The sequence below is a fragment of the Crinia signifera genome, chromosome 2, assembly GCF_055691185.1.
Source record: "Crinia signifera chromosome 2, ASM5569118v1, whole genome shotgun sequence".
Lineage (NCBI taxonomy): Eukaryota > Metazoa > Chordata > Amphibia > Anura > Myobatrachidae > Crinia > Crinia signifera.
This window is the reverse complement of record NC_139218.1, coordinates 21,499,263-21,523,999: the sequence shown is the minus strand read 5'-3', so window position 1 is coordinate 21,523,999 and position 24,737 is coordinate 21,499,263. Positions and strand designations below refer to the sequence as shown.

The 24,737-nt window shown below is 48.4% G+C and overlaps 1 protein-coding gene across 3 annotated transcripts in view; it reads left to right on the top strand.

Moving 5' to 3' along the window:
- TTC3 (tetratricopeptide repeat domain 3) overlaps positions 1–24,737 on the top strand; it is an 81,179-nt gene that overhangs the window by 38,357 nt on the left and 18,085 nt on the right. For all 3 annotated transcript variants that reach the window (XM_083171712.1, XM_083171713.1, XM_083171711.1), the window contains exons 14-31: positions 438–495; positions 2,521–2,575; positions 2,832–2,889; positions 3,764–3,824; positions 4,334–4,471; positions 5,291–5,371; positions 12,561–12,679; positions 14,032–14,158; positions 14,773–14,895; positions 15,757–15,858; positions 15,965–16,057; positions 16,750–16,811; positions 18,803–18,933; positions 19,035–19,361; positions 20,160–20,429; positions 22,759–22,805; positions 23,086–23,142; positions 24,623–24,696. In XM_083171712.1, the coding sequence (XP_083027838.1) occupies positions 438–495; positions 2,521–2,575; positions 2,832–2,889; positions 3,764–3,824; positions 4,334–4,471; positions 5,291–5,371; positions 12,561–12,679; positions 14,032–14,158; positions 14,773–14,895; positions 15,757–15,858; positions 15,965–16,057; positions 16,750–16,811; positions 18,803–18,933; positions 19,035–19,361; positions 20,160–20,429; positions 22,759–22,805; positions 23,086–23,142; positions 24,623–24,696 (1,983 nt within the window). The remainder of the gene's footprint in view (positions 1–437; positions 496–2,520; positions 2,576–2,831; positions 2,890–3,763; positions 3,825–4,333; positions 4,472–5,290; positions 5,372–12,560; positions 12,680–14,031; positions 14,159–14,772; positions 14,896–15,756; positions 15,859–15,964; positions 16,058–16,749; positions 16,812–18,802; positions 18,934–19,034; positions 19,362–20,159; positions 20,430–22,758; positions 22,806–23,085; positions 23,143–24,622; positions 24,697–24,737) is intronic.

The following is a 24,737-nucleotide window of genomic DNA, read 5'->3' as shown; positions in this document are numbered from 1 at the left end:
GTTCTTCATGCTTGTTTCAACCTCTGACCTGTCACTTTGTATGACCCTATAATATACTTCAGTGTTAATCCAAAGTAATTAGTGTTTACTGTCGTGCCAAGAATAATGATGACCATTTATTGCAGCAACGGTATATGGGAAGTCTTCGTTCCCTACGGGACACTGCTGCTGGGTCCCCACTGTTATATTAGTCTCTGCAGGGTGGTTATCCCAGCAGTGTGTTGTATCAGACTTTGCTATAGCATTGTGTAGGCTTGGAGTACGTAATGTGTTCTCCGTGCCGTGGAACTACACATCCCAGCATTTCCCGCCAGAGCTTTCCTATGCTGAGATTTGTAGTTCCACAACAGCTGCTGTGCCACACAATGCCCGCCCCTGGTGTATTCTATGGAATAAGACTGCCGTTGCCTCTTACATGTCATTGTCTTCTCCCGAAGGCCCGCGGCGCAGGTGGAGTCTGCTGCTGGCGCCACCACAGAGGATGTTCCTGTGAAGGTAGGCAGAATTCCTCCATATATTATTGTTCTAGTCTTATACATCTGTCTAACATAACATACATTCAGATAGAACACTCTTCTTGCGTCAGTATCACAGGAGCCTCACACTACTACAGTGTCCTCCATTCCTCCCCTCATGCCACTGCCCCTGTTCTTGTCACACGTAGCCCTGCACTTGACTCCTCACTCATTTCCTTATATACTCTGTGCTGCATGGAGACCCTGCCCTTCCAGTCTCTGGCTTCCTGCTGTTTCTATTCAACTACTTATATCAAGTCACTGACTGTCACCGACAACCCTGTCCTTACCCATCTATCTGATCTATTGTGTTCCCACTGACTCATCAATGCCCAGACCCTTGAACCTGGGTTAAGAATATTGGGAAGTATATTCCTTTAGTCCCCGCTAAACAGGTATTTTTTTTTCAAATTTGACTCTTAAGGGGGTAAAAAGGTGAAGTGAGCCATTGGGGCGCTTAGGCTGCACTATTTTGCATCGTCGCACCCAGCACTTTAGCCTTTGTACACTAAATGACAGATAAGGTTCCATCCAATCAGCTTCTGTCATTAGTCAAACGCAGCCTGTGAAATGACACCTGGAATCTTGTTGGTACTTTCTCTTTACACATTTTTTGCTCTCCAAGCTTTGAGGCTCTGTTGTAGTCATTACGCCATTGCCATGACCGTATGGTTATTGTTGGTCACTGTTCAAAGGTGCATCAGCAGGTGGAACAATATGGCGGCTGCCTGTTCTGCGGGGGCATGCTCATGGTGGTATGTTTATAGTGGCGGCAGGCGGGTAGATTGCTGGGAGGCAGAGCAGCAATGCGGCCTGTCTGTGTTTTTTTTTTCCGAAATGAGCCCTGTTGAGAGACTACACCTTGGCATTGCTTCAAGAATGTGATTTGATAAGTGGGTTATTAGTTGGCTGAGTTGTCTGAGACAGTTGCCGGGCGTGTTATGGCTACAGACGGATTGGATTTCATAAGCGTGTTTTTGTTGCAGAGCTCTTTTGAGTGCCAACATCTGTGAGACCGGTGCAAATGTTTATGGGAGTGTCCAGCAGCTTCCAAATGCAATATTAAGTTATGTCCTTTCCAGCTTGGAAAAAAGCTTTTCTGGTTGCACACCCTCTGCTGGCTGCGATATGAGGTGCTGGGGGAGCTCAGAGGAGAGTCCTAAACCCTCTCTGCTTACTATGTCATGCGACTGTTGTTGCCATGGTAGTCAGCCACTTGAATTGCCCTGATCATAATTAACCCCTTCAGTGGTGGGTTTTTTTTTTTTAGGGGGAGCGCTACCTAAAAAACTCCACCACTCTGTCTCCTGGGGCCAGGCAGCGCAGCTGAGCAGTATGTCAGCCCTGCCCCCGGCGGGTCTCAACCCGGCGTCGCAGACTGTCACACAACACCTGGGGGGGAGAGGGAGGAGGAGGTGCTAAGCAGCGGCAATCCCGAGAATTTTCCGGACTTGCCATTCTGGGCACTGAATCATAGCCCAGAAAGTTCTCGGAATTACCACTGAAGGGGTTAAAGGATCTACTCTCCATATCTGCGGGTGTGTAAGTGTCGCTGTTCACCTCACCGCTTATTGCAGTATCTCATAGAGCAGGGGTGGCCAACGAGATCTACCAACGGTCCGCGTTTTCCAGGTTACCCAGCTGGTGCACAGCTGTAGTCATTACTAACTGTCATATTTTCAAACCTGCTGCATTCATTCCTGCTATAGATCCACAGGTGGCCTGGAAAACATGCACCGTTGGTAGATCTTGAGGACAGGTTTGGCCACCCCTGTCATAGAGGTTCACAGAAAGATCTGTGGTGATGGTGATTGCTAAATTCCAGTAGCTTGCGCCCTTCGCTGATGACTAAATTGACACCTGTGGACTTATCTGTCGTATTTATAGAATTTATTAGGAAATTCATGTACTTTTTTGTGTTTTTATGCTTCAGACACCTTTTAATTAAATAGCAATACTTGTGTGCACAGATGACAATACTTTATCTATCTTTATTTTGCTCTAGGAGGCTAATAGTGGGCCTGGTTTAGAGAATAAAGAATACCCTGGAAATGTGACCGGTAAGTGCGTGCGATCCACATGCAGCCTCTATATCAGGCATGGACAAACTGCGGCCCTCCAGCTGTTGTGAAACTACACATCCCAGCATGCCTTGCCATAGTTTTAGCATTCCCTTCTAGCAGAACTGTGGCAAGGCATGATGGGACTTGTAGTTTCACAACAGCTGCTGGGCCATCTTTGGACATGCCTGATCTATGTGCTTCCACTGAGGTAATAGGGTTAGGAAGATAATCTCTAGCCTGGACTTTATTGTAGGACCACAGACAAAGAAGGGAAGGTTGAAAGGAAAAGGGAGTGAATTCAGAAGATCAAGGTGAGTTGCTATTGGCTGCTCGTCCAAAGGTGGCCACCCCCATCTACCAATCTCCAGCCAGTAGGCACATCTTCATGTTCGCCAGATAAACCAACATTAATTTCTGTCTTCTATTCTCAAGCGTTGGTTACCCAATCCATTAGGGCAGGCATGTCCAAACTATGGCCCTCCAGCTGATGTGAAACTACAAATCCCATCATGCAATGCCACAGTTTTGCTATTAGGGAATGCAAAAACTATGGCAAGGCATGCTGGGATGTGTAGTTTCACAACAGCTGGAGGGCCACCGTTTGGACATGCATGCACTAGGACTGCAAATGCGCCACGTGTTCCTGTGTGTTCGGGTCACACCTGCCAGGTTTGGGCAGGCAGGATACAGATAATTATGTCTCTCCTCTCACACACGGTAGAGCGGTATATGCCCAGTAGCCACCTATTTATTAGGTAAATCTTTCTAATACTGCAGGCCATATATAAAAACCACCACTCTCTGCAACACTAAACATCTAAAGAGGACAAGTGCAGAGGTTGCCGATAAGATTACTGTTAATAATTTATAGAATGTACCAGGTATGGTAGCTAGAATCTGATTGGTTTCCAAGGAGCAACCTCTCCTCCTCAGACTGTACAACAGTTGACCCTGTTGGCATGCTTCTCGCCATGTGATTGGCTGACTCGATATTTGCTTAAGTTAGCAGGTGTAGTCAGTATTGTGGCCACTGAACCTGTATACATTTGCAGAGCTGATTATTCTTCACCAACACTAACTCCGCCGTCCCACTACTGAATCTGCTGTGACCTAACTCTTTTATCGAGGGGGTTTTGTCAACAGCAAAAAAAAAAAATTTTTTTTTGTTTTTCTGTCATTAATCAGGGGTTCAAATGCGACCACCGATTCAAAGGCAACGGAAAAGACTGTATTAGGCCGAGCCGAGGTAAGTAGTCAGAAGTGTAACTTTTCCTATGGCCAAAATGTGAATTGCAGCGGAATACATGCAGCCACATGCTGGAGACACATGAACTGTTGGTAAATCTTGAGGACCGGTTTGGCCACCCCTATCTTACGGAATGCTTTCAGCCAGTAGCAACTCCAGAGGTGGAGCTGCAGCACAGTCTAAATTTCAAATAGGGGAGCCACACCAACTGACAGTGAGTCCGTGTGTAACGGCAGTTGCTCTCTCTCCCCTATTTGAATTTTGAACTGGACTGCAGCCCCACCTATGGGGCGGCCATTGCTATTCTGTCCTGGAGAGGTCTTATCCTAAGACCTGCCCTTCTCTCAAGGCTTGTGTCTAGACCTCACTGCTTCTGCGGAGCAGTCACTCTGCATGTTGGGCGGCATAAACTGCTAACACACCACGTAAAATGGAGTTGTGATCATATTAAGACATTGCGGTAGCATTGTAGATATTGGTCCCTTGCCTGACTTGGATGTCTGTTCTAGGCGTATGCACCCACACTGGAAGATGAAGTGAGAACCCTAGCACGGGACGGCTGTGAGGCTTTAAAGGACAAGCGTTGCCACAATGCGCAGACCATGTTTTCTCAACTCCGGGAACTCCTGGAACGTAATGAACTGCGGGTAAGTGTTCGATTAACAACTGTTGACTTTAATTGGTTTATGTACTCGCCAAAGCGACTTCATATAGAAACATATGTGAGTTCTTAGTCTTGGGGGGATTGGACTATTGGGGATTGGGGGGATTGGACTATTGTAAAGCATGGCAGTTTCCGGAAAAGAACTGGGCTCGTTGTTTCAGCTCCTGAAATTTAAAAGTAAACAAATGTGTAGTGAAAATGGAAGAATGGGGTTCTGCTGAAACTGTGGGGCACCTCCGAACGCCAGGAACCTGCTGTCTTAGTGCCTGATTCTGGTTGAATTGGCTGCGAAGATGGAGTCTTCCACCCTGTTGATAAACCTGGGCATTCCCATGTCCCAGTGATGCCCCTATCCCGGCCCCTCCCTCCCCGCTGTGAACAGCCCGTCGACCATGTGAATTGCCGAGGCCATCCACAGTCGGTGCACATGCGCAAACCCCGACCATCAGTTCAGGGGCCAATTTTGGTTCACTGCGAGTGAACCAGAATCGGCCCATTAGTGTGTAACCCATTGTTCTAGCTTCTGCAGGAGCATACCCAGTATTCCAGCAGATGCTGGGCTGCTCTTTGGAGATTCTGGCTGTGCTGCAGTGATAGGAGCCAGGTGCAGCAGGATCATTTCACACTGCAGCATTTGGCTCCCGTCACTGCAGAGGAGCCAGCATTCCGGTGTAATTACCTCCCCTCCTTGTGATACCTCATTCTTTGAATTATGCAAATTAAACTAAACAATGTGGAATAAAGGTTTTTGCTATTGAAATTTGTTCACAAATAAGGAATTCAATGTCTTCATTCTCTACAGAGTCTTCACCTGACAAAGATAGATTACATTGTGCTCATGTACGGACATGCTAATGCCCTGCTTGGTACTGGGCAGTCTGAGGTAAGTAGCGCAAATGAGTTTTGCTCGCTTAATGTGGCTACCCGATAATGTCCAGACAGCGTTCCACAGACCGGCAGAATATGTTGGTGGTGGTAGGGAGGCACAAAGTGGGGAAAGCTGCGGTGGGGAGGGATTACGTGGTGGCCGTCTGAGTGAAAGGGAACTTTTTATGGAATAGTGACCGGGGAAGAGTTTTATTGATCTCACAAATTCAGGGCAGTGGGTTAGAAGTCCTAAATGTGGGTATGAGGGGTGGAGAGGCAGCAGAAGATACAGGTGGGTTCTGGAAGGGGCTAGCGAGCCAGTGGAGAGATTTGCAGAATGATCTAGGAAGGAGAGAAGTCTGGTTGCATCATTAATCCCTTCAGTGGTGTGTTTTTTTTTTTTTTGGGGGGGGGGAGCGCTCCCCACTGGGCGAGTTATCCCCACTGTCAATCAGCCGCTGCCTGGCCCTGTGCCACGTCCCTGTCCCTGGCTGCCGGCTTGTCATAAGCCGGCGCTGGGGATTTCAATAGAAAAGCCAGAGGGGAGGACGAGGCGCGGCAGATGGGAGAGAGCCGGGCAGCACCGAAGCTGCCTGAGCTTAGTTATTGAACTCAGTAGCACTGCCCGGCTCTAAACGGTGGCAATCCCGAGAATTTTCTGGGCTTGCCAGACTGGACACGGAGGCACAGCCCAGAAAATGCTCGGGATTGCCACTGAAGGGGTTAAAGGACGATTGAGTAGGAACGAGGTTGTGAGGGGGAGACAAGGTGGTAATGACTGATGGAAGAGAATGCAGCGAATATCTTCCTTGCTAGCGTCAACGGAGTGGGAGAGGTCTAATCTGAACCATGTTCTGCAAATTGAACCACCAGTAATGGGGGCGTGGGGGGGGGGGGGGGGTAGATGTATGAAGCAGTGATAAGGGAGGAGAAGTGATTAAGTTCTTGCTACTTTATCACCGGCCAATCAGCTCCTGACTGTTAAGTTACAGGCTGGGTTTAAAAAGGGACAGTTACAAGCTGATTGGCCGGTGATAAAGTACCAGGCACTTTATGACTTCTCCTCCCTTATCACTGCTTCATACATCTACCCCTGAGGGTACTTGATAAGTGGGGCTAGTAGGGGCAGTAAAGGGTTGCCATCGGAATAATGGTCTGCAACTCATGGCTAGCTAGATCATTTAAATCCCTGGTTGCTACACCGTTACGGAGTAGTCCAGATACGGCTCAACAATATTACAACGATGGCTTATGTGCCCCATTAAGCAGACTCTGAACTTTTCTCCTTCGGGAGACATCAGGGGCCACAGCGTTACAGTGGGTAGTAAGGAGATGGGAGAGCACCAGCACCCTAGAGGTTAAATTTGAACTGCCTCCCAGGCAGCCGGGCTCCTCCCCTCCTCTACCCCGCCTCCAGGCCAGGAAGCTCAGTTTTTTCGGGTGCTGGCAGGAGCCAGATGCACCTAATAGAGGGGCTGCTATTTAGCAGCCTAACTTGATTTTTATATTTTATTTTTCATTTTTCTTTTACACTGACTTCTGTCAGTGACAGAGCAGCAGCACTGGGGGTCTGCACAGACACCTGCGCTGCTGCTCCATCACCCGGGTCCGGAGCTGCATCGCCACTCGAGGGTGGGGACCTGCAGCGGCCCCCGGGCACTGGGGAGCCACAGCCGCCACCGGACGCCGGGGACCTGACAAAAGGTAACGCGCTCCCCGCTTGCTGGGCATTGCGGCTGCAGCAGTTCGGCGGGGGGGACCGCCGACTGCGCTGACAAGCGGACAGCTGGTTCGCCACCCGCTCCCGCTGGACCACCAGGGAAACGGTTTGTGGGCAGCGGCGCCAGGTATGCGGGGCCACCCGGTAGCGCCGGACCCCTGCCATTTTTACCGGCGCCGCATGTGGACACCTCCCTGGGGGCCATTTGTCAGCAGGGGGAGAAGGCTCCCCCCACATCAGCCTCTCCACCCGGGGACAGTAGGCAGGGAACTGTGTTTAACACACAGAGAGTTCCCGCCACTGAGATCCCTTCCTGCCTGCCTGCGACATGTGAGGAGGGACACGGAGGAGCTCATAGCCACCCGGAGTTCCACTCCTTCACTGCCAGGTCATTTGGGCATGTCCCCCCTGTACCCCTCCTTTGGGATACTGTACAGTACTGTGCTCTGAAAGGAGCCTTGTGCCATTAATTGCATTGCCCTTGTATGCCTATATGACCATGTATTGCTGGTTAGGTCATGCTGAATTAACATGTGTGGAGGGACACAGAGAGCTTATCAAGCCAGTCTGGGGTTCCACTCCTTCACTGCCTGGGCTCCCCTGTAATAATCTACTCCAGGAGTCAGGTTACAGAGCAGACAGAGTTCAATCTCTGGGCACAGCAGGGCAACATTGTATCCTGTGAATTAACACCATCACTGCCTGTCGGAAGCATAAAGGACAGAGCGGATGGTGTAATGGTTAGCATTGCTGCATCACAGTGCAGAGGTCATGGGTTCGGTTCCCAACATGACCCAGACTGTGCAGAGTTTATCTGCCTGTCAGATACAAGCTGGCTGTCAGATGCAGACTGCGTAGTCTGTACCATATAGACTGCCAGTATATCCACTGCACCTGTATATATAACTGCACTGTATGTCTATATCACTGCTTTGTATGTCTATTACAAGCTGGCTCAGATGCATACTGCATTGTCTGTACCGAATAGACTGCCGGTCTATATCACGGCAGCTGTCTATTGTATGTATATCACTGCACTGTCTATATCACTGTATGTATATCACAGGCTGGCTGTGTACTGTGTAACACTATCACTGCCTGTCAGAAAGGCTGCCTGCCAATGATTGCTATATGTGCCTAGTACTAGCTTACTGCGTACTGTGGGGGCAGCACAGCTCGGGTCGTGGGTTCAATTCCCACTATGACCCTAACTGTGCAGAGTTTGTACGTTCTCTCCGTGTTTTAGTGGGGTTACTCCGTGTACTCCGGTTTCTTCCCACAATGCAAAATTTAAAACAGAAGTATGCTGTGTTAGCCGTACAAATGGGCCAAATGTCTACGCCACCGCAAGGTATACGTAGTACCAGCTTACGGTGTATGGCTTGAACACTATCTCTGTTGGTCAGAGAATACTGTGTTAGCGGTACCATATAGGCTACCCGCCTATTGTATGCCTTCTATACTTGTAGTACATTGTCTGACCTGTGCTTTAGCAGCCGGTTCACAGTGCTATAATACTGCAACGTCTTCCAGGAGTACCAGTCCCAGTGACTCTGGGGCTCCGGCGCGGATGTCTTGTACATCCTGTAATGTTGGCCTATGCCCCCATTACTAGTACAGAACGGCTTATACGCAGGCTGCTACAATGCCTGGGCGATGCCCACAGGTACAGCCTCCTCTAGAAAACAGGAGCCTGCTTGGGCCACGTTCTTTACTCCGTTGCCGGTGCAGCTAGTAGCAGCCTTGGATCGGCATCATCCCTTGGCTGAGTGCTTATCTGCCTCCGGACAAGGTCCCCAGAAATGCCGTCCCCATCCTTGGCGGGTGTAGCTCCCCGCACAGTGGAAGCGCTCTGTACCTGCAGGTAGACGCAGATACCCCCGTCATCCAGACTCCTCCGTCAGCAGACACAGAGAGGAGGACACCTGGGATTAGCATTGTCTAGAGGGGACCGTCGACGACGGTATGGAAGATGGGGGGCCTGTGATAAGGTGAATCCCCCCCACCTCGCCTTGAGGTGCCGACCTTGGTCTCAGCTGTCAAATAGGTCCTTACCTTAAACGACCCCGCTGAGCCTCCTACACCTTTGGGTGTATTCTGGGTTTATTCCGTAAATCTGTGAACTCGACTAAGGTCATCAGTTGGGAGATTCCTAACAGGAAGTTTAGCTTGCCATCGGCGGTTTCCTTTCCTTTTACCCCCTTCCACAGGAGGACATAGTCCCCTGGGAGACTGTCCCTAAAGTGGACGCACTCCTGCCCCAGGCATCTGCTTGGGTGGCTAAGGCCTTAGTTGTGTGAGCAACTTCTCTCACAGCGGACGCTGCATAAGGGGTGTCGGAGGAAACCCTGCTGCCTTCTATTGAGTATCAGGTGACACTTTACCTGGGGGTGACGGCTCTAGAAATTACACCAATCACCTCCAGAGGGTCACCCTCGGCCATAGCTGCACACACATACCAGTGTCTGTGCTCTTGGAAGGCCTGAACTCAAAGTCCCTTTTGAGGGTTCCTTTTTATTTGGGCCAGTGCCAAATATGGGGGCCGGTTTAGATACCATTCGGCAGAGGATATCCCTTCTGGGGGATTGCCATCTGGCTCTACAGTCCAGGATCAGACATCTCTTGTCCCCCTGGCAGGTGTCTGTGCATGCCTGCGTGGGGTCCCTGGGGTTGGTGGATCGGCCTTCGAATTGGCAGAATAGGCTCAGTTCCATGCCAACCCTCTACAATACTGTCCAAGGAGCAGCACGGATAGTGTAGTGGTTAACATTACTGCTTCACTGCGCTGAGGTCATGGGTTCGATTCCCACCATGGCCCTAACTGTGTGGAGTTTGTATATTCTCCCCAGACTTGCATGGGTTTACTCCTGGTACTCCGGTTTCCTCCCACAATATCCATGCCCAGAAGTTTGTCTGGTCTCCAGCAGGGCCCCCCTTTCCTGGGGGCTTCTGGACGGGACCTCGCTACTGGAGCCATGCATGCTAGCCTCCCGTGTTTGGGGGGTGGTCACTTCTCAAAGGTCGTTTGGCGGAACCCTAACTTAGGGGGCAAGCGGGCAGTCCGCTTGGCGGAACCCTAACTTAGGGGTTGGCCGGTGCAAGTCCAGTCGGACATTGCGACAAGGCTGGCATATGTTAACGACCAGGGTGGCACTAGTTGTCAGCCCACTATGACAGAAGCATCCGGCATCTTTCAGAGATGATCCCTGCTTTTTCAGAAATTTTTATCCTGGTAGTCCAGAATTGGGTGGTGGTCTTCCTCGGCCGTCAGACCTGTGAGGCCGACGACTTGACCCTCCTTAGAGTGATGTTTCAGATGCTGGTACAACGGTGGGGCCCAACCGAGGTGGCCTTGACAGCCTCTCGCCATACCCTCAAACCACCACTGTGCGGGTCCTGGTCTTGCGACCCGGAGGGGGGGGCTTGCCTGGTAGACGCCCTGTCCGCTCCGTGGCCGTCCACACTGATGGCGCCTTTCCACCACTTTCCTCCTTTTGCGAATGTCTCGCAAGCTGAAGCCGGAGGGCGGCACGTTGATTCTGGTTGCTCCACCTTGGCCCAGACTGATCTGGTTTTCGGATCTGCAGTCAGTAGCCCCTCCTATTCGCTTACCCCTGGACACAGGCATGCTCTCATGGTCCGCCTCTCTCTTTCGGCTTTGAGGCACTTGGCTTTGACGGGGTGGCTGTTGAGACCTCCCGGGTAAGACCCAGCGGGTTTCACTCCACCATGCTCAGGGCGAGGAAACCTCCCTAGATGGGGTGTACCATCGCATATGGAGGGCTTACTTTTCCTGCTGCGAACTCTACGCTTCAGATTCCGGGACTTACTACCTGGCTAGGGTTCTGTCCTTCTTGCAGAAGGGTCTGGAGGCTGGGTTGCGTTGATCATCTTTAAAGGTTCGGATTTCAGCCTTGCACATCTTGTTCTGTCGACGGGTGGCCCTGTCGACGGATGTCTGTACATTCCTGCAGGATGTCTTGCATATCCAGCTTCCTTAGTTACCCCATTTGCCCCCTGGGATCTCTCTAATCCTGACTTCTTCAGGGCCCACCTTTTGTGCCCTTGCGGTCGGTGGACCTGTGTTGACTCGCCTGGAAGATCGTTTCCTTGTTGGCGATAGCTTTGGCCAGGGGAGTCTCTGACCTGTCAGCTCTGTCCTGTAAGTCCTTGGTTCTTGGTTATAACCGGGCGGTTTTTCCTACCGTCCCTTCTCACCTACCTTAGGTGGTGTCCGGCTTTCATGTCAACCAGGACATTATTGTTCCGGCATTTAGACAGTCTGTTGTTACTACGGCTTGGTCCTCCTTGGACGTTGTCCGGCCGGGGCACATTTATGTGCTATGTGCACCGTTCTAGGCTGTTGCACTAGTCAGACTCTCTCTCTCTCTCTTTGTACTATATGGTGTTCGGATGAGAGGTTGGCCCGCCTCTACGCAAACTACTGCCCGCTGGAGTCGCTCTGGAAGGCATATTTGGACACCTCCCTCGGTTCCGGCAGGGATTCAGGCACATTCCGTTAGGTCTTTGGAGGTGTCCTGGGCTGTAAGAGGCGGTGCTAAAGTTGAGCAAATTTGCAGGGCGGCGACTTGGTCGTCCGCCATTACTGTCTTGCGTTTTTACGCTTTTGACACGTTTGCCTCCCAGGACTCGGCCTTTGGCCAGAGTGTGTTGGCTGCGGCACAGGCGCGTCCCCACCCATAGGTGGCTGCTTTAGGACGTCCCACTGTAACGCTGTGGCCCCTGATGTCTCCCGAAGGAGAAAATGAGATTTATGTCTTACCTGGTAAATCTCTTTCTTCGAGGACATCAGGGGCCACAGGGATCCCTCCCTGCCGCGCCTGCTTTACTTCCGTTATGGTTAAGTTATGATTATGTTATATTATCCCTCGGTTGAGGGTACTAACATGTTCAGAATGTGTTTCTGTGCGGTGCTTCTCTTCCTTCTATCTTGTCTCCTGCCTTGGCTTGTTAAAAAAACTGAGCTTCCTGGCCTGGAGGCGGGGTAGAGGAGGGGAGGAGCCCGGCTGCCTGGGAGGCAGTTCAAATTTAACCTCTAGGGTGCTGGTGCTCTCCCATCTCCTTACTACCCACTGTAACGCTGTGGCCCCTGATGTCCTCGAAGAAAGAGATTTACCAGGTAAGACATAAATCTCATTATCGTCCTCTCATAACATCTTGATGGATGACTTAGTACCCCGTGCCGATCTTGTTTAATTGGAAACCGGTCTATATACAGTATGTTGTATGTGAATCAGGTTAGACGGCATCTCCTCAAATACCATCTTTTAGATACCGGAATGTTTAATTAGCCATTACAAATCATCTCATCCAGGCGGTATGTGTCCACCAATAACTGCAGTGTAGCGGTCTGGTGGGGATATTGAGGACTTGATGCCACATTGTCATGGACTGTAACTAGTGATATGGAGTGAAGTCCTGCAGAACATGTAATCACTATAGTCTCCTATCCCTTCTTGTGCAGGAGCTGACAAAGGCCGAAATCCTCTTCAAGGATATTGTGCGACATTCTGTGTTCTCCAAGGTGAAGTTCAACTGCCTGGCATTCTACGGACTCGGCAATGTCTACCTTAGGCAAAATCGGTAAGTTCGGGAGGTCATAATAATTTTATTTTTAGCATTAGGGTGCACTTAGAAAAGCAGTCAGATGGCCACGGGGGGGACCACTGAAATTATATTTGCCCTGATCTTCTATGTGATCTTTATCACCGGAGTGGACAACTGGGAGGCAGAACATCCTCTTTGGTCACCTGGTTCACCCATTGTGGTGGAAATGACATCAGGGAACCTTTTTGTGTTGCTCGATCTCATGGCTTCTAGGCTGAACAGGAACTTACCTCCGTACGGAGCGTGAAGCAGACTGTCTTGGTGGACGCAATGACTGCAAGGAGGTCGTTTCACCGGGGTACATGTTTCCCCCCCAATTTCCATGCTCCTGCGAGTGCTCTAATAGATTCAGAAAGAACTGGTCCATGAGCTTTTAATCTTGGTAGATTTTCCCAGGTGGTTCTGGTATGTAGGCGGTGGTAGGACCACCTGGGCATCTCTCCCAAAGAAGTGATCTGCTAACCCGGGGCCCATGTGTTCATCGGAATTTGTTACTTGGGTTTATCCTGATAGAACTTATATGAAGGATTCTTATTTAGTCTTCTAGATCGTACCTATGGTCTGAATGCCAATTACTGCTTTTAGCAGAGTTTGTATGGTGTGAGCACGGAGGAGGTATGCGTCCCACCTCACACTTCCATGCCAACGGTACCGGGATGGTCCAGTTAAGCCTAGGTATCTGCGGTCCCAGAAACCATTTGCGTTCTACTTTAGCTGAGTGGTTCCTGAGCATGTGCCCCGGTACCCTCGTGGTACGGCTATGCAAGGGGACAGCCCGTGTCCTTTCATGCCGTTCTACAGGTTGCACACTTTTGTTTCGGGAGCCTCCAGATTGGGGTACATAATATTGTGCACGGCTGTGTTGGTGCAGGTATATAAGGCCTGATTGACGCTTGGTCGTTCCCTAGCGTATTCGCAGCGGGGGCCGATGTTTTTGCTCTGCGCATGCGTATATTCTCATATACGCATGCGCAGGGCCGAAGTGAGGACGCCTTCAGCGACTTGCACAGCAAGTGGGGCAGATGTAACGTGCAGAGAGTTAGATTTGGGCGGGGTGTTTTGAAACTGAAATCTAAATTGCAGTGTAAAAATAATGCAGCCAGTATTTACCCTGCACAGAAACAAAATAACTCACACAAATCTAACTCTCTCTGCACATGTTACATCTGCCCCACCTGCAGTGCATATGGTTCTGCCTATTTTGAGAACAAATTTGTACCGCGATCAGAACTGAATAAGGGCCTTAATGCGTGTTCTGTAGCTGTGAGTAAATACATCTTGGCATCTCCAGAATCTTACTTAATGTAATACACTTATTCTCTGCTCAGGTTTTCTGATGCTTTAACCCAATATGTGAAGACCAAGACCATGGTTAAATATAACATGGTTCCGGGAGTCCTTACCTGGCCAACCACATCTATTGTCCTCGAAGAGACCAGGCCGGAATATTTTGAAGTAAGTGATGTTTTCAAGTGGGGTCTAGTTGCGTTTTCTTAAGGGAGTTGTTTGTCTTTTTGAGGCACTTTGTCTTTTTTTTTTTTGCCAGTTTTAGCGATTCTTCCCATGGGGTGGACGGCTTTCCATAGCACGGCGATATGGAAAGCCGTCCACTCTCCCGCTCATCTTCTGGTAATACCATGGGATTAGCGGCCAGGCCAGCGATGTATGCCAGAGCGCGCGCCAGCGCTCACTGCTCATCGCTGCTCCGTTCACACTGGGAGGCTTCGGAGCTGAAAGCGGCTCAAAATACAAAACTGAGCTGGTTTAAGTTCAAAGTCGCACAGTGTGTATGGGCCTTTAGACATCTGTGGTACCAGCTTGTAACAACCATATGTATTAATCTCTTGCCTGCAGCTACTACCGGTGACTGATCCGTGCACAATCGGCCAGTGTAGGTCCAAGCCATGCTGTACTGATGATACTCACTTGTCCTGCTCCCTGTTTATACCGCGTCCAGTAGCTTCTCTGTAGAATCCTATCTCTAGGAGAACAAAGGAAATGTTTCCTGCAGTGATAATGTCTCTGGTCACTCTGCTGCTACAATTGTCTCCCTTTGTCTTTCTCCTTAGGTTATCTTAGATAAATGCATAGAAGACTGCAAGTTCCCACCTAAACCTAATGCTGTTTGCCGGTATGACAACTGTCTCAGCTTGCCGAAGACTCAGATATATTTTACCGACCCTGATTTCAAGGTAAGCGATGATGCCGGTACCGGAGGACCACGGTGGTCAGCGGCTTTTATTAACTACGCCAGAAAATATAGACTCCTTTCTGAAGTTCGGGACGGAGTATGTGATCAAAGTTATGTAATACAATAGAATTTAATGAAGACAGTCTGTTTATTCCCATAGTTCTAAAACCGGGTATACACCGGTGCTCGGTTACAGGGCCGGATTGGCGGCCGTCCCAGGGCCTCCATGCGTTAGTGGCCCCCGCACAATGTTCTTATGTCCTTCGGTGTCTCGGCTGTTCGTTGAACAGCTGCCGCCGGGGACTCCTCCGTCACAGAGCGGCAGGCAGCTCCTGGTGTCTTGCGTGAATTCACTTGACTACACCGCAAGCCGCTGACCGCCATTTTGCTGTCCCTGCTGTGACTTTCAGGTGTGTTTAGCAGCGATTTGATTTGTGAGGGCCCCCGCAACATCCTTGCCCATGGGCCCCCACAGGCCTTGATACGCCCCTGGGTACACACTTGACAGTATATTGTCCGGGCTTGTGAGTCCTTGCTAGAACGATGCATTGTTGAGATGTGACGCAAGCTTCAGTCAAGAGATGTTGCGTATCATTGTATTCTGTAGCCTCTGACACACAGGTTCTCAAAGTCGGTCCTCACACAGTGCATGTTTTCCAGGTCTCCTCACAGAATCAAGTGAAATAATTAGCTCCACCTGTGGATCTTTTCAAATGTCAGTCAGTAATGAATGCACCTGTCGGGTGACCTGGAAAACGGGAACTGCGTAGGGTCCCGAGGACCGAGTTTAAGAACCACTGCTCTAAGATTATTGTCCTACTGTGGAGGATTTGCTATAAAACAGTGATTTGTGTCTCCGCAGGGTTTTATCCGTATGATGTGTTGCCGTTACTGTAGAGTTGAATTTCACATTTGCTGTTGGAAAAAACTGAAGGCTACAAAGTATTCCGATAAAAATGACAAGGTAAGGAAGACGTTCTGTGGCCCTAGTGAATCGGGGCCACATTTCTAGAAGTGTCGTTATAATTTGCATTGATAATGGTGGTTTATTTTTTATTCTATGTAAACAGGAATTCCTAAAATACATATGTCTCACCCCGGACTGCACAGGATTAATTTCCCATATAATAATATATGATTCGTCGGCTCAAGTGAAATGTGAGGTATGTTCAAAACAACACGGCAAGTACGAGGTTTATAAGGGACATGAGCATGGTGGCACAGTGGTTAACATTGATACCTCGCAGCACTGGGCACTTGAGTTTAGTTCCCGACCAGTGCCCTATCTGTGTGGAGTTTGCATGTTGGTTGGTCAAAAACTTTAAAGGTGGGTTTTACTGGGGCAGGACAAGCTTACAAAGGCAGGGTTTGTTCTGCTCCAAAAATAGTCGCCACTGAACAGGCTGCCACTGCTCCCCTGGTAACATTTACAGGCATAAATGAATTGCCTGCTGATTGTAAAATGTACCATTTTGTTTGTTTTAGCGAATCCAGACAGTGGCAAGCGGTTGTGTAAATAAATTTATAATGTTACGGAAGCCAAAAAATTAGAACTTGCATTCAAAAACAAAACTAAGGAATCTGTTGTATGATTTAGTTTCCCCTCTAGCATAGTCCGCTAAAACGTAATCCAACAACCTCTACAATGGTCCGTCTAATGCCGGAGTGTTTTTGTGTTTGTATTGGGACGCTCTTGGCAGTACGGGTACTGTTAGACTTTAGCCTTTATGTTCCGTTACCCGTTTACCCAAATGAAACAAGCGATGATGGTTAACTGTTTATATGTAGATCCTTAACCTCTCAGCGTAATTACCTGTTCTGAGCTTTCTCTCTGTTTTTCTTCCTCATTCTCAAGTTTGAAGAGAAAACTTTAAAGAAAGAACCACAAAAACCTGCAGTAAAACACAGAGGTGTCAGGTAAATATACTGGGTGTAATTAGGCATTTGTTGGGAAGTTTTCAGGATCCATAGTAGCGTCCTATCTGGGGGACACGGGAGACTTGGGATTACAGGAGGCTGGAGGGGTAGAAACGAAATACAGGTCGAGTATCCCGTATCCGAATATCCGTTATCCGAATTATTCCGAAATACGGACATTCCAGAAAGTGAAAAAAAATATTTTTTTTGCTAAAAACTCACTGGGGACATTTGTAACAGCATCACTGGGGACATGATATGTAACTGGCACTATATATGTGCAAGACAATGATTGCTTGGCATTCAAATTCAGTGCTGAGATAGTACACACATTTTGTTTCACGTTTTGAAACCTTGTTTTTTGAACAAATAAAATATATTTGTGTGTATTTTATGTGGTAATAAAATATATTTGTGTGTATATTATGTGTTTATACAGCATAAATGCAAGATACTTCAAAATACATCATTGAAATATTAAAATATTCCGAAATACGGAATAATCCGTTATCCAAAATTCTCCTGGTCCCGAGCATTTTGGATAAGGGATACTCAACCTGTAGTTTAACTTTTGATGCTAAAACTACCCTCCCCCATTTAATTCTTCTCCTCTGCGGAAGTGCCCCAGTTTTTATTTCATTCTCAAAGGCCCCCATACACTGTTGCGATTTTTGTCCTGTTTTTACCCGATTCCGACGTTTTTGGGACAAGAAATCGGGTGAAATCAGGCCAAATCACAATAGTTTGACATCCGGTCCTAGTGTTCACTCTAGGAGTGACACCGGGCAGGGCGCTGGGGGGCGGACCGGGCACACCGACGTCACAGCTGGGGGCGTGCCCGGGTCACCGATGTCATGAAGGGGGCGTGCCCGGGCCACCGACGTCATGAAGGGGGCGTGCCCGGGCCGCCGCCGTAATGAAAGAGGCGTGCTTGGGCCGCCAGTGTCATCAAAGGGGGTGGGCCCGGCCCCTCCGAATACACTGTGCTGCTGGGGAAGCGTCAGGCATCGCCGTCAACGGCGACGCTGGGCTTCCCCGTGAGGCTGTTTTAGCGGGGCGCTGCGAGACGGGCAGGGCGCATTTTGCCCTTTAAAAATCGGGGGCGCAGCGGCCCGCTAAAACAGCCTAGCGGGAACACTAGGTCCCATGCACATCCCATGCGGTCGGAGATCGTCCGGCAAATCGTATGTGCAGCCGTCGGGTGCACATCGCGGGTGCTCTTAACCTTGTCTGCGGTATGCTCGGAAATTTCTCAGGCTGAGCTGCGCTGCAGGAGCGGGCTCTCCAGAGAAATTTCCGGGCATGCCACTGTAATAAAAGGGTCTTCCAGTGGTGCCTCCGACTGGCGCACCAGAGTCTCCCCTGTCACAGATCGGACTCCTCTCCCTCTCCCCCTGTTGCTGATCCTCCCCAGTCACCGATCCCCTGTTGCTGATCCTCCCCGGTCACCGATCCTCTCTGTTGCCGCTCGGGGAGGTTCAGCCCCAGGATAACCCACCTCTCAAGGGGTTAAGCACCCACGATGTATCGCATCTGACTTAATTTGAAGCTCCCTGGCAGTCCTTTTAATGCCCCCATACACTGGGTGATTTACCTGCGATTGTGGCGATCATTGACAGCTGCGATTGTGGCCATCATTGACAGCGGGTCTGATGCGTTGCGCAGTCCTGTGTGCATTGCTTTGGACCCTCCGAGTCGCCCTGGCTGGAAAAGCAATCTGCAGGATTGCTTCTGGTTCCAGGCAGGCTTGGCTGGGATTTCATGAAATATAAGTTGCCCAGGAAGGTGCATGCATGTGATTTATCGCATGTAAAAAATGGCGCATCAAGTGCCGAGTTGGATGAAGGTCTCCGGGGAAATTAAAGGGAAATCGGGCCCGAAATGTTCCTCAGACCAGTCTGACCAGTGTATGGGGGTCCTTGTGGTTGTACACCTTAGAAGCACCATCAGACTACTCACCCACCCTTTTTTTTTTTTTTTGGAAACTTAAGCAACAAGAAAATAAAATCAAAGGCTGATAATAAAACTGAGCGTAAGAAGAAGGCCATAGAGGACGCGGCTGTAGAGCTGCCATGTGACAATAAGGAGAAGCCTCATGAGAGCATAATTTCGGAACCAGCAGGTGAGTAAGAGCATGGTAGGAGCGGGGGGGGGGGGGGGGGGGGGTCGGTCTGACCTGGTCTGATGAGTCGTCCGCTCAATGATTCTCTGTTCTACTTCCAGCGACTAATGGGTTCCGTGTGTCCTGGGATCCGCTGCTGTTACAAGTATTCAAGAAACAGAACCTTATAAGAAGCGGCTGTCCGGTGTGCTTCCCGCCGTTTTGGGAGTCGGTAGCCGCGTGGGGGATTATAAGTCGGCAGGAGCTAGATGACTTAGACAGGAGTTCCGCCTCACAGCCCTCACTCCATAACATTAAGAATCTTTTAAACCATCTGTACACATTAAATGATAGAGTAAAGACTAGAATATTCCTCTATTTGTTGAACGTACACAAGGACTATATATCCATTGATCTGCTCGATTGGGTGACTATAGTAGACAATAAAGGTAAGGTATCAGGTTGCACTAACCCATGCTAACAATACGACCCTATTAGCTCTTCTTATGCTGCCCATACACTTGTGAGATATTTCATGAAATCATTAGATTTTGACCACATCTGGCCGATAAATCGAATGGTTGTATGCATTTTTAAGGGGACATTCAACGCGATGCGCGGGCACACCGGTCGAATGTCGGGTCTCAAGATCTTATGTGCTGTACATAATATCTATCGAATCGCAAACCACATGCGATGCTCGAATGCAATCCGCAGGTGGGGGGCGGAGGGAACGCTTTTTCATCGGCGTGGGGAGAGGGGGCCGGAGGGACGGCGGGCAGAGAGCGACATTATATGTAGCGCAAGAAGTAGCGGTGGCGGGGGGCTGGCAGTGGTGGCGGCAAAAGTTTTAAAACACTGGGCAGCCCTCTGATTGGATGAGCTATCTCAGGTCGGGTATGAGTTGCTGGATGTGCCGGACTTTTTAAAGCGGCAATCCTTTACAAGGACCAGGTTATTAAATTACTTACCGCTTTAAAAATATGGGCATTCTCGCCTTAAGTCTGGCAACTCCGACCTTTATGATATTTACCCCATTATCTGATCATCTCCACTTAACGCGGGTGATTCAGGTCTGCTCACTAAGCAGCGGTCTTATGCTGCTTAGCAAACGACATAAGGCCGAATGACCAATCAGTGTGGTTTCTTGTCCAGCCCACCTGTGCTCACAATGGATGGGCGTGAATTGATGACGCCAGCAGTTTTTGTGCACATCATATTATAAAGTCTTTTTTTTTCTCTTCAAGGATTGGAGGCGGCACAAGAGTTCCGGGAGCTATATGACGAATGCCTAAGAAGCATTAAGTTTGAGGATGTAGTTCATGTATGGAATGAAACCTATGGGAAGAACATAAACTATGTAATGTCGGACTATGCTTCAAACAACCCGCGTGACACACTAGCCCGTATGGATGTAAAAGTGTTCCGCTGCTTCATATGGTTTCTGGACCAGAACAAAAACATTGGATCAGTAGTTGGTCTAGAGAAAAAATTATATAAATATTTTCAAGAGATGGGTGAGCAAGCTGTGTGTGGTACTCCGTGTGCTGTGTGTGGTACTCCGTGTGCTGTGTGTGGTACTCCGTGTGCTGTGTGTGGTACTCCGTGTGCTGTGTGTGGTACTCCGTGTGCGTGTGTGTTTGTAGGAGAAGTGGTGTCAGATCATAATGTTTTCACATGTTACCTACACAATGTAGACAGAAATGATTGGACGCTGACCGCAAATAGAGCAACAATTGGCGTCCGTACTTTGTAGGTCCACCCCGTGCAGAGATTACTACAGACGCCTTCTTGGCCGACAGACCACAATTCCACTCACTCTTAAGACCTTATTCTGGTTCACTCGCAAAGGAAAATTCCTTCTCAAATGGACAAAACCATGCTGCACTGCAAGGGGGGGCAGATGTAACTTGAGAGAATTAGATTTGGGTGAGTTATGCTGCGTTCTCATTGCCGCCCCTGCAAAATCCCGGGTTTTTCTTGCCGGATTTTTGGCGGGGCACAGAGCGTCTCAGCTCAACAGACCCCCTTCACACTGCTCCTCAGACCCGGGAATTTCCCGTGTCTGCCCCTTACACACTGCTTTCCATGGTCTGCCTTCCAACAAGTGTGTGGAATTTGATTGGGTGTTGGGAAATTCTTACAAATTGCTGTGATTGGCTGTTTAAAAACCAGCTTTTATTGGCTGGCTTTCACATATCGCATGATTACATCCCCCAATGAACTTGCTTTTTTGCATTTTGTGAGAAAAACCCGGGTCTAGCCTGTTCACACTGCCATATACCCGTGTATTACCCAGGAAAAACCCTGTGTCAAATTCCCAGGGCATAACACTCGGGAATTTCACAAAGACCCTTTCACACTGAGACAGGACATGGCAAATTACTGCTTGACCTGGCAAATACCCAGGTTTTTGCGGCAGTAAGAATGGGGAAAAAGCTGCTATACTAAATTTTTACACTGCGATATAGATTTGAAGTAAAACCCCACCCAAATCGATTTCTCATTGCACATGGTTTTGTCCATTTGAGAACGAATTTGCTTTTGCGAGCGAACCAGAATAAGGGCCTTGGTCCACCTAGTGTATATTGCTTTAGTCTAATGGTTCCATAAGGCAGCGGTTTTTGTTGATAGCGAAATATCCCATAGCCTGATAACAAATAACCTGAAATAGTTTTATCTGTGTATGTTAACTTGGTGTATTTACCCCTTTGAGTGCCAAGGGACTTTGTCAAAATCGGTTTGAAAATTGCCCATCAAACCTTTTTATGAAACCCTTGTGCGAATGTTGCTCGGGAGACACCTTTAAAATATCCGTTACAAATGCCAGCGCCGCTCACAACCACTGTACTTTTTTGGGTACAATGTTTAATAATCTTCAATCAATTGACTGGGCTGTATTTGTATTTATTTATACTAAAAGAACAATCGCTGTGAGCGGCGCTGGCATTTTTAGCGAATATTTTGAGGATCTCACAGCAACATTAGCATTCAAAGGGTTAAGTTACGATTATAGAGATACTTAGTCCAACTTCTCTTGGCCGTATTAAAATGGTTAGTAAAACAAATTGGCTGATCTGCAAAAACAATTGGTAACGCTAGTCCCTATTTATGGCGTTCTAATGGTGATCGCATCCGACCGCATCTTGCGATCCCCAAGTGTGGTTTTTCCAGTACCCAATGTCGTATGCCATATGTGATTGCACATTGGGTGCTGGAAAACGTCTGGCAGCGGTGGAGCGCAGCGATGTGAAGGAGCACTAGTGAGCCTCGGCGGTAGAATTTGAAAAAAAAAAAAAACTATTTAAAACACTGGACGGCCCTCTGGCTGAGAGAACTCTATTCAGGAGGCCGCTGATTGGCTGTGAGTGCTCTCTCAGCCAATCAGAGTGCCACCCGGTGTTTTAAGTCTTTTTTTTTTTTTTCAGATTTTGACGCCAGTGCTCCTTCGCAGCAATGTGCTCCTCGAATCCGCCGCCAACGCTCCAGCGGACGATTTTTATTTATTTTGTTTTTGTCGTAGTCTCAACACCATGTAACTAAGACGCACATGGAGACTTTGTTGATTAATGGGAATACATACATGATCCCAGCATTTAGGATGTTAGCAGTGAAAAGTCAAACACTGGCATCCCGAATCTGAGATTCCTAACATGGCCCCCAACACAGCAAAGATGTACAAGGACATATTTATTTATTAACAGTTTCTTATATAGCGCAGCATATTCGCATTTTGAAGTTTAAAACAGGAAGTGACTCAAATTTTGGCGGTAACCATGTGCTTCAGAAGTTTCCATATGTTTATAATGGGATTTTGTTTAAGATGTTTTTGATGTTTTTTTGCAGATGTACCCCGGCGACAAGTCCCAAAGCAATCCTTAGAACATTTGTCTGTAAGTTGATGTAAAGCCGCTTTCTTCCACGAGCGCTATCGCTCAACTTTTCATGTTAACTGGTCTGTGCCACCTGTCTTCAGAATGACTTTACCGTTGGCCGCGGTGGAACTCTGGACAACCGTGAAGCTGTCCGAGGACTTCAATAGTTTAATAACGGGTCACCAGCACTGTTACATGGAACTCATTAATCTGCAGACTTCTTATCTTGTGACGCATGTAGTTTTGGTGTAAGCAAGTAACTAAATTGTCCTTTTGAACTATTTCTCTCTTTGCATAGAATAAAGATATGAATATTAAAACTAAACCCAAGAAAAAGAAGCGGAATCAACCAAAGGTGAGGCTGCATGCGTAGGTACCGGTGGTTTCTCTTTGCAGGATTTCAGCATAGCCGTGGGCACACAGTTCTACTGCAGGCTGGTCTACGTATACGCTCCACCCATTGGAATCAACGTCCTCGTTGTGGCCATGTTCACCTGTGGTTGAACCTGTGGTTCACCTGTGGTTTTTCTATGCGGTTGTAGGAGAAAATCGTTAATACCTGCCAAAGTTCCAAAATATAAGCCTTGTAGACATGGGTCCTTTCAACCTTTATCGAGGACCAAAAAGTTAGTAAAACTTGCGGCGAAATGTAATAGGATACAAATTCACTGGACACGGTGGGCGAACACGGGACATATTTTAAAGGAAGCGGTACATCTGTCAGAACAGACTTAGGTCTACAGTCATTAGGTCGACCCCGGAAGGTCGACTGTCCCCAAGGTCGACAGGGCTCAAGGTCGACATGGGCCAAGGTCGACATGGGCCAAGGTCGACATGGTTTTAGGTCGACATGAGTTTTTCACTGTTTTTTTTTTACCTAAATGTCGACATGGACACAGTTGGAGTCGAACCGCAGCCCCTCACTTCGCTCGCCACGCCCTAGTGGATGGTAGGGCATGAAATACCGCCTGTCGGCATGTCGGCTCAAAAAACAGTGAAAAACTCATGTCGACCTTGAGCCATGTCGACCTTGAGCCATGTCGACCTTGAGCCATGTCGACCTTGAGCCATGTCGACCTTGAGCCATGTCGACCTTGGGGACAGTCGACCTTCCGGGGTCGACCTAAGTCTGGTCTGACAGATGACCGTTTCCCATTTTAAAGTAGCATTAATTTCCAAGACATGCCGGCATATCACTCCACCGGCAAGCGGTAGTTACATATGTCCAAATATCAGGGCGGAGTCTTATTCTCAACTTCAGTTTGACGGATGTGGGCTGCCCCATCAGGTTTTAAAAGTCCTATCTGGTTCTCATGTGGCGGATGATTCTCCTGGGACTACTGTGGAACCATCATGCAACAGACTGAAGGCAGGACCGTGAATACATCGTAACCATAGCCATGTGAAATAATGATGTAGGGCCAGCATATATCTGAATGTGTTATTGGTGCTCACAGAGGTTCTACCACCTTAATACATGAACATGAAGTGCAGACGGGGAACTTGGTTGCATACAGATAACTTTTCTTTTTGGATTGGCTAATGTAGAATCTTTATCAAGAGAACATGCTTTTGTTTCCATGAATGCCAGTTTTTGACAAAAGTTTAGCAGATCTCCAACTTCAGACGTTCCGTCACTAAGGAAGTGCTTTGGCAAATGAATGGAATTATCTTGTTCTGTCATCCCTCTAATTTATAGATTCATTTCTCCCGTCCTGGGGCTGTTTGTCTCATAACTCCTATTGGCTCCCCAGTGTCCACTCAAATGGGAAAAAAATGACTCCTTCAATAAAAGCAAATTTTGTTTACAAATGACTTCTCTGCTTGTATTTCAGGCTACATATAAAGTGTCTGGTGCGGTCAGTACTAGATCACAGGATGATGATATATTTACAGAAGAGAATACCTTGTAAGTTTTGTGTGTGCTGTTTTACAATGCATGTCTTAATG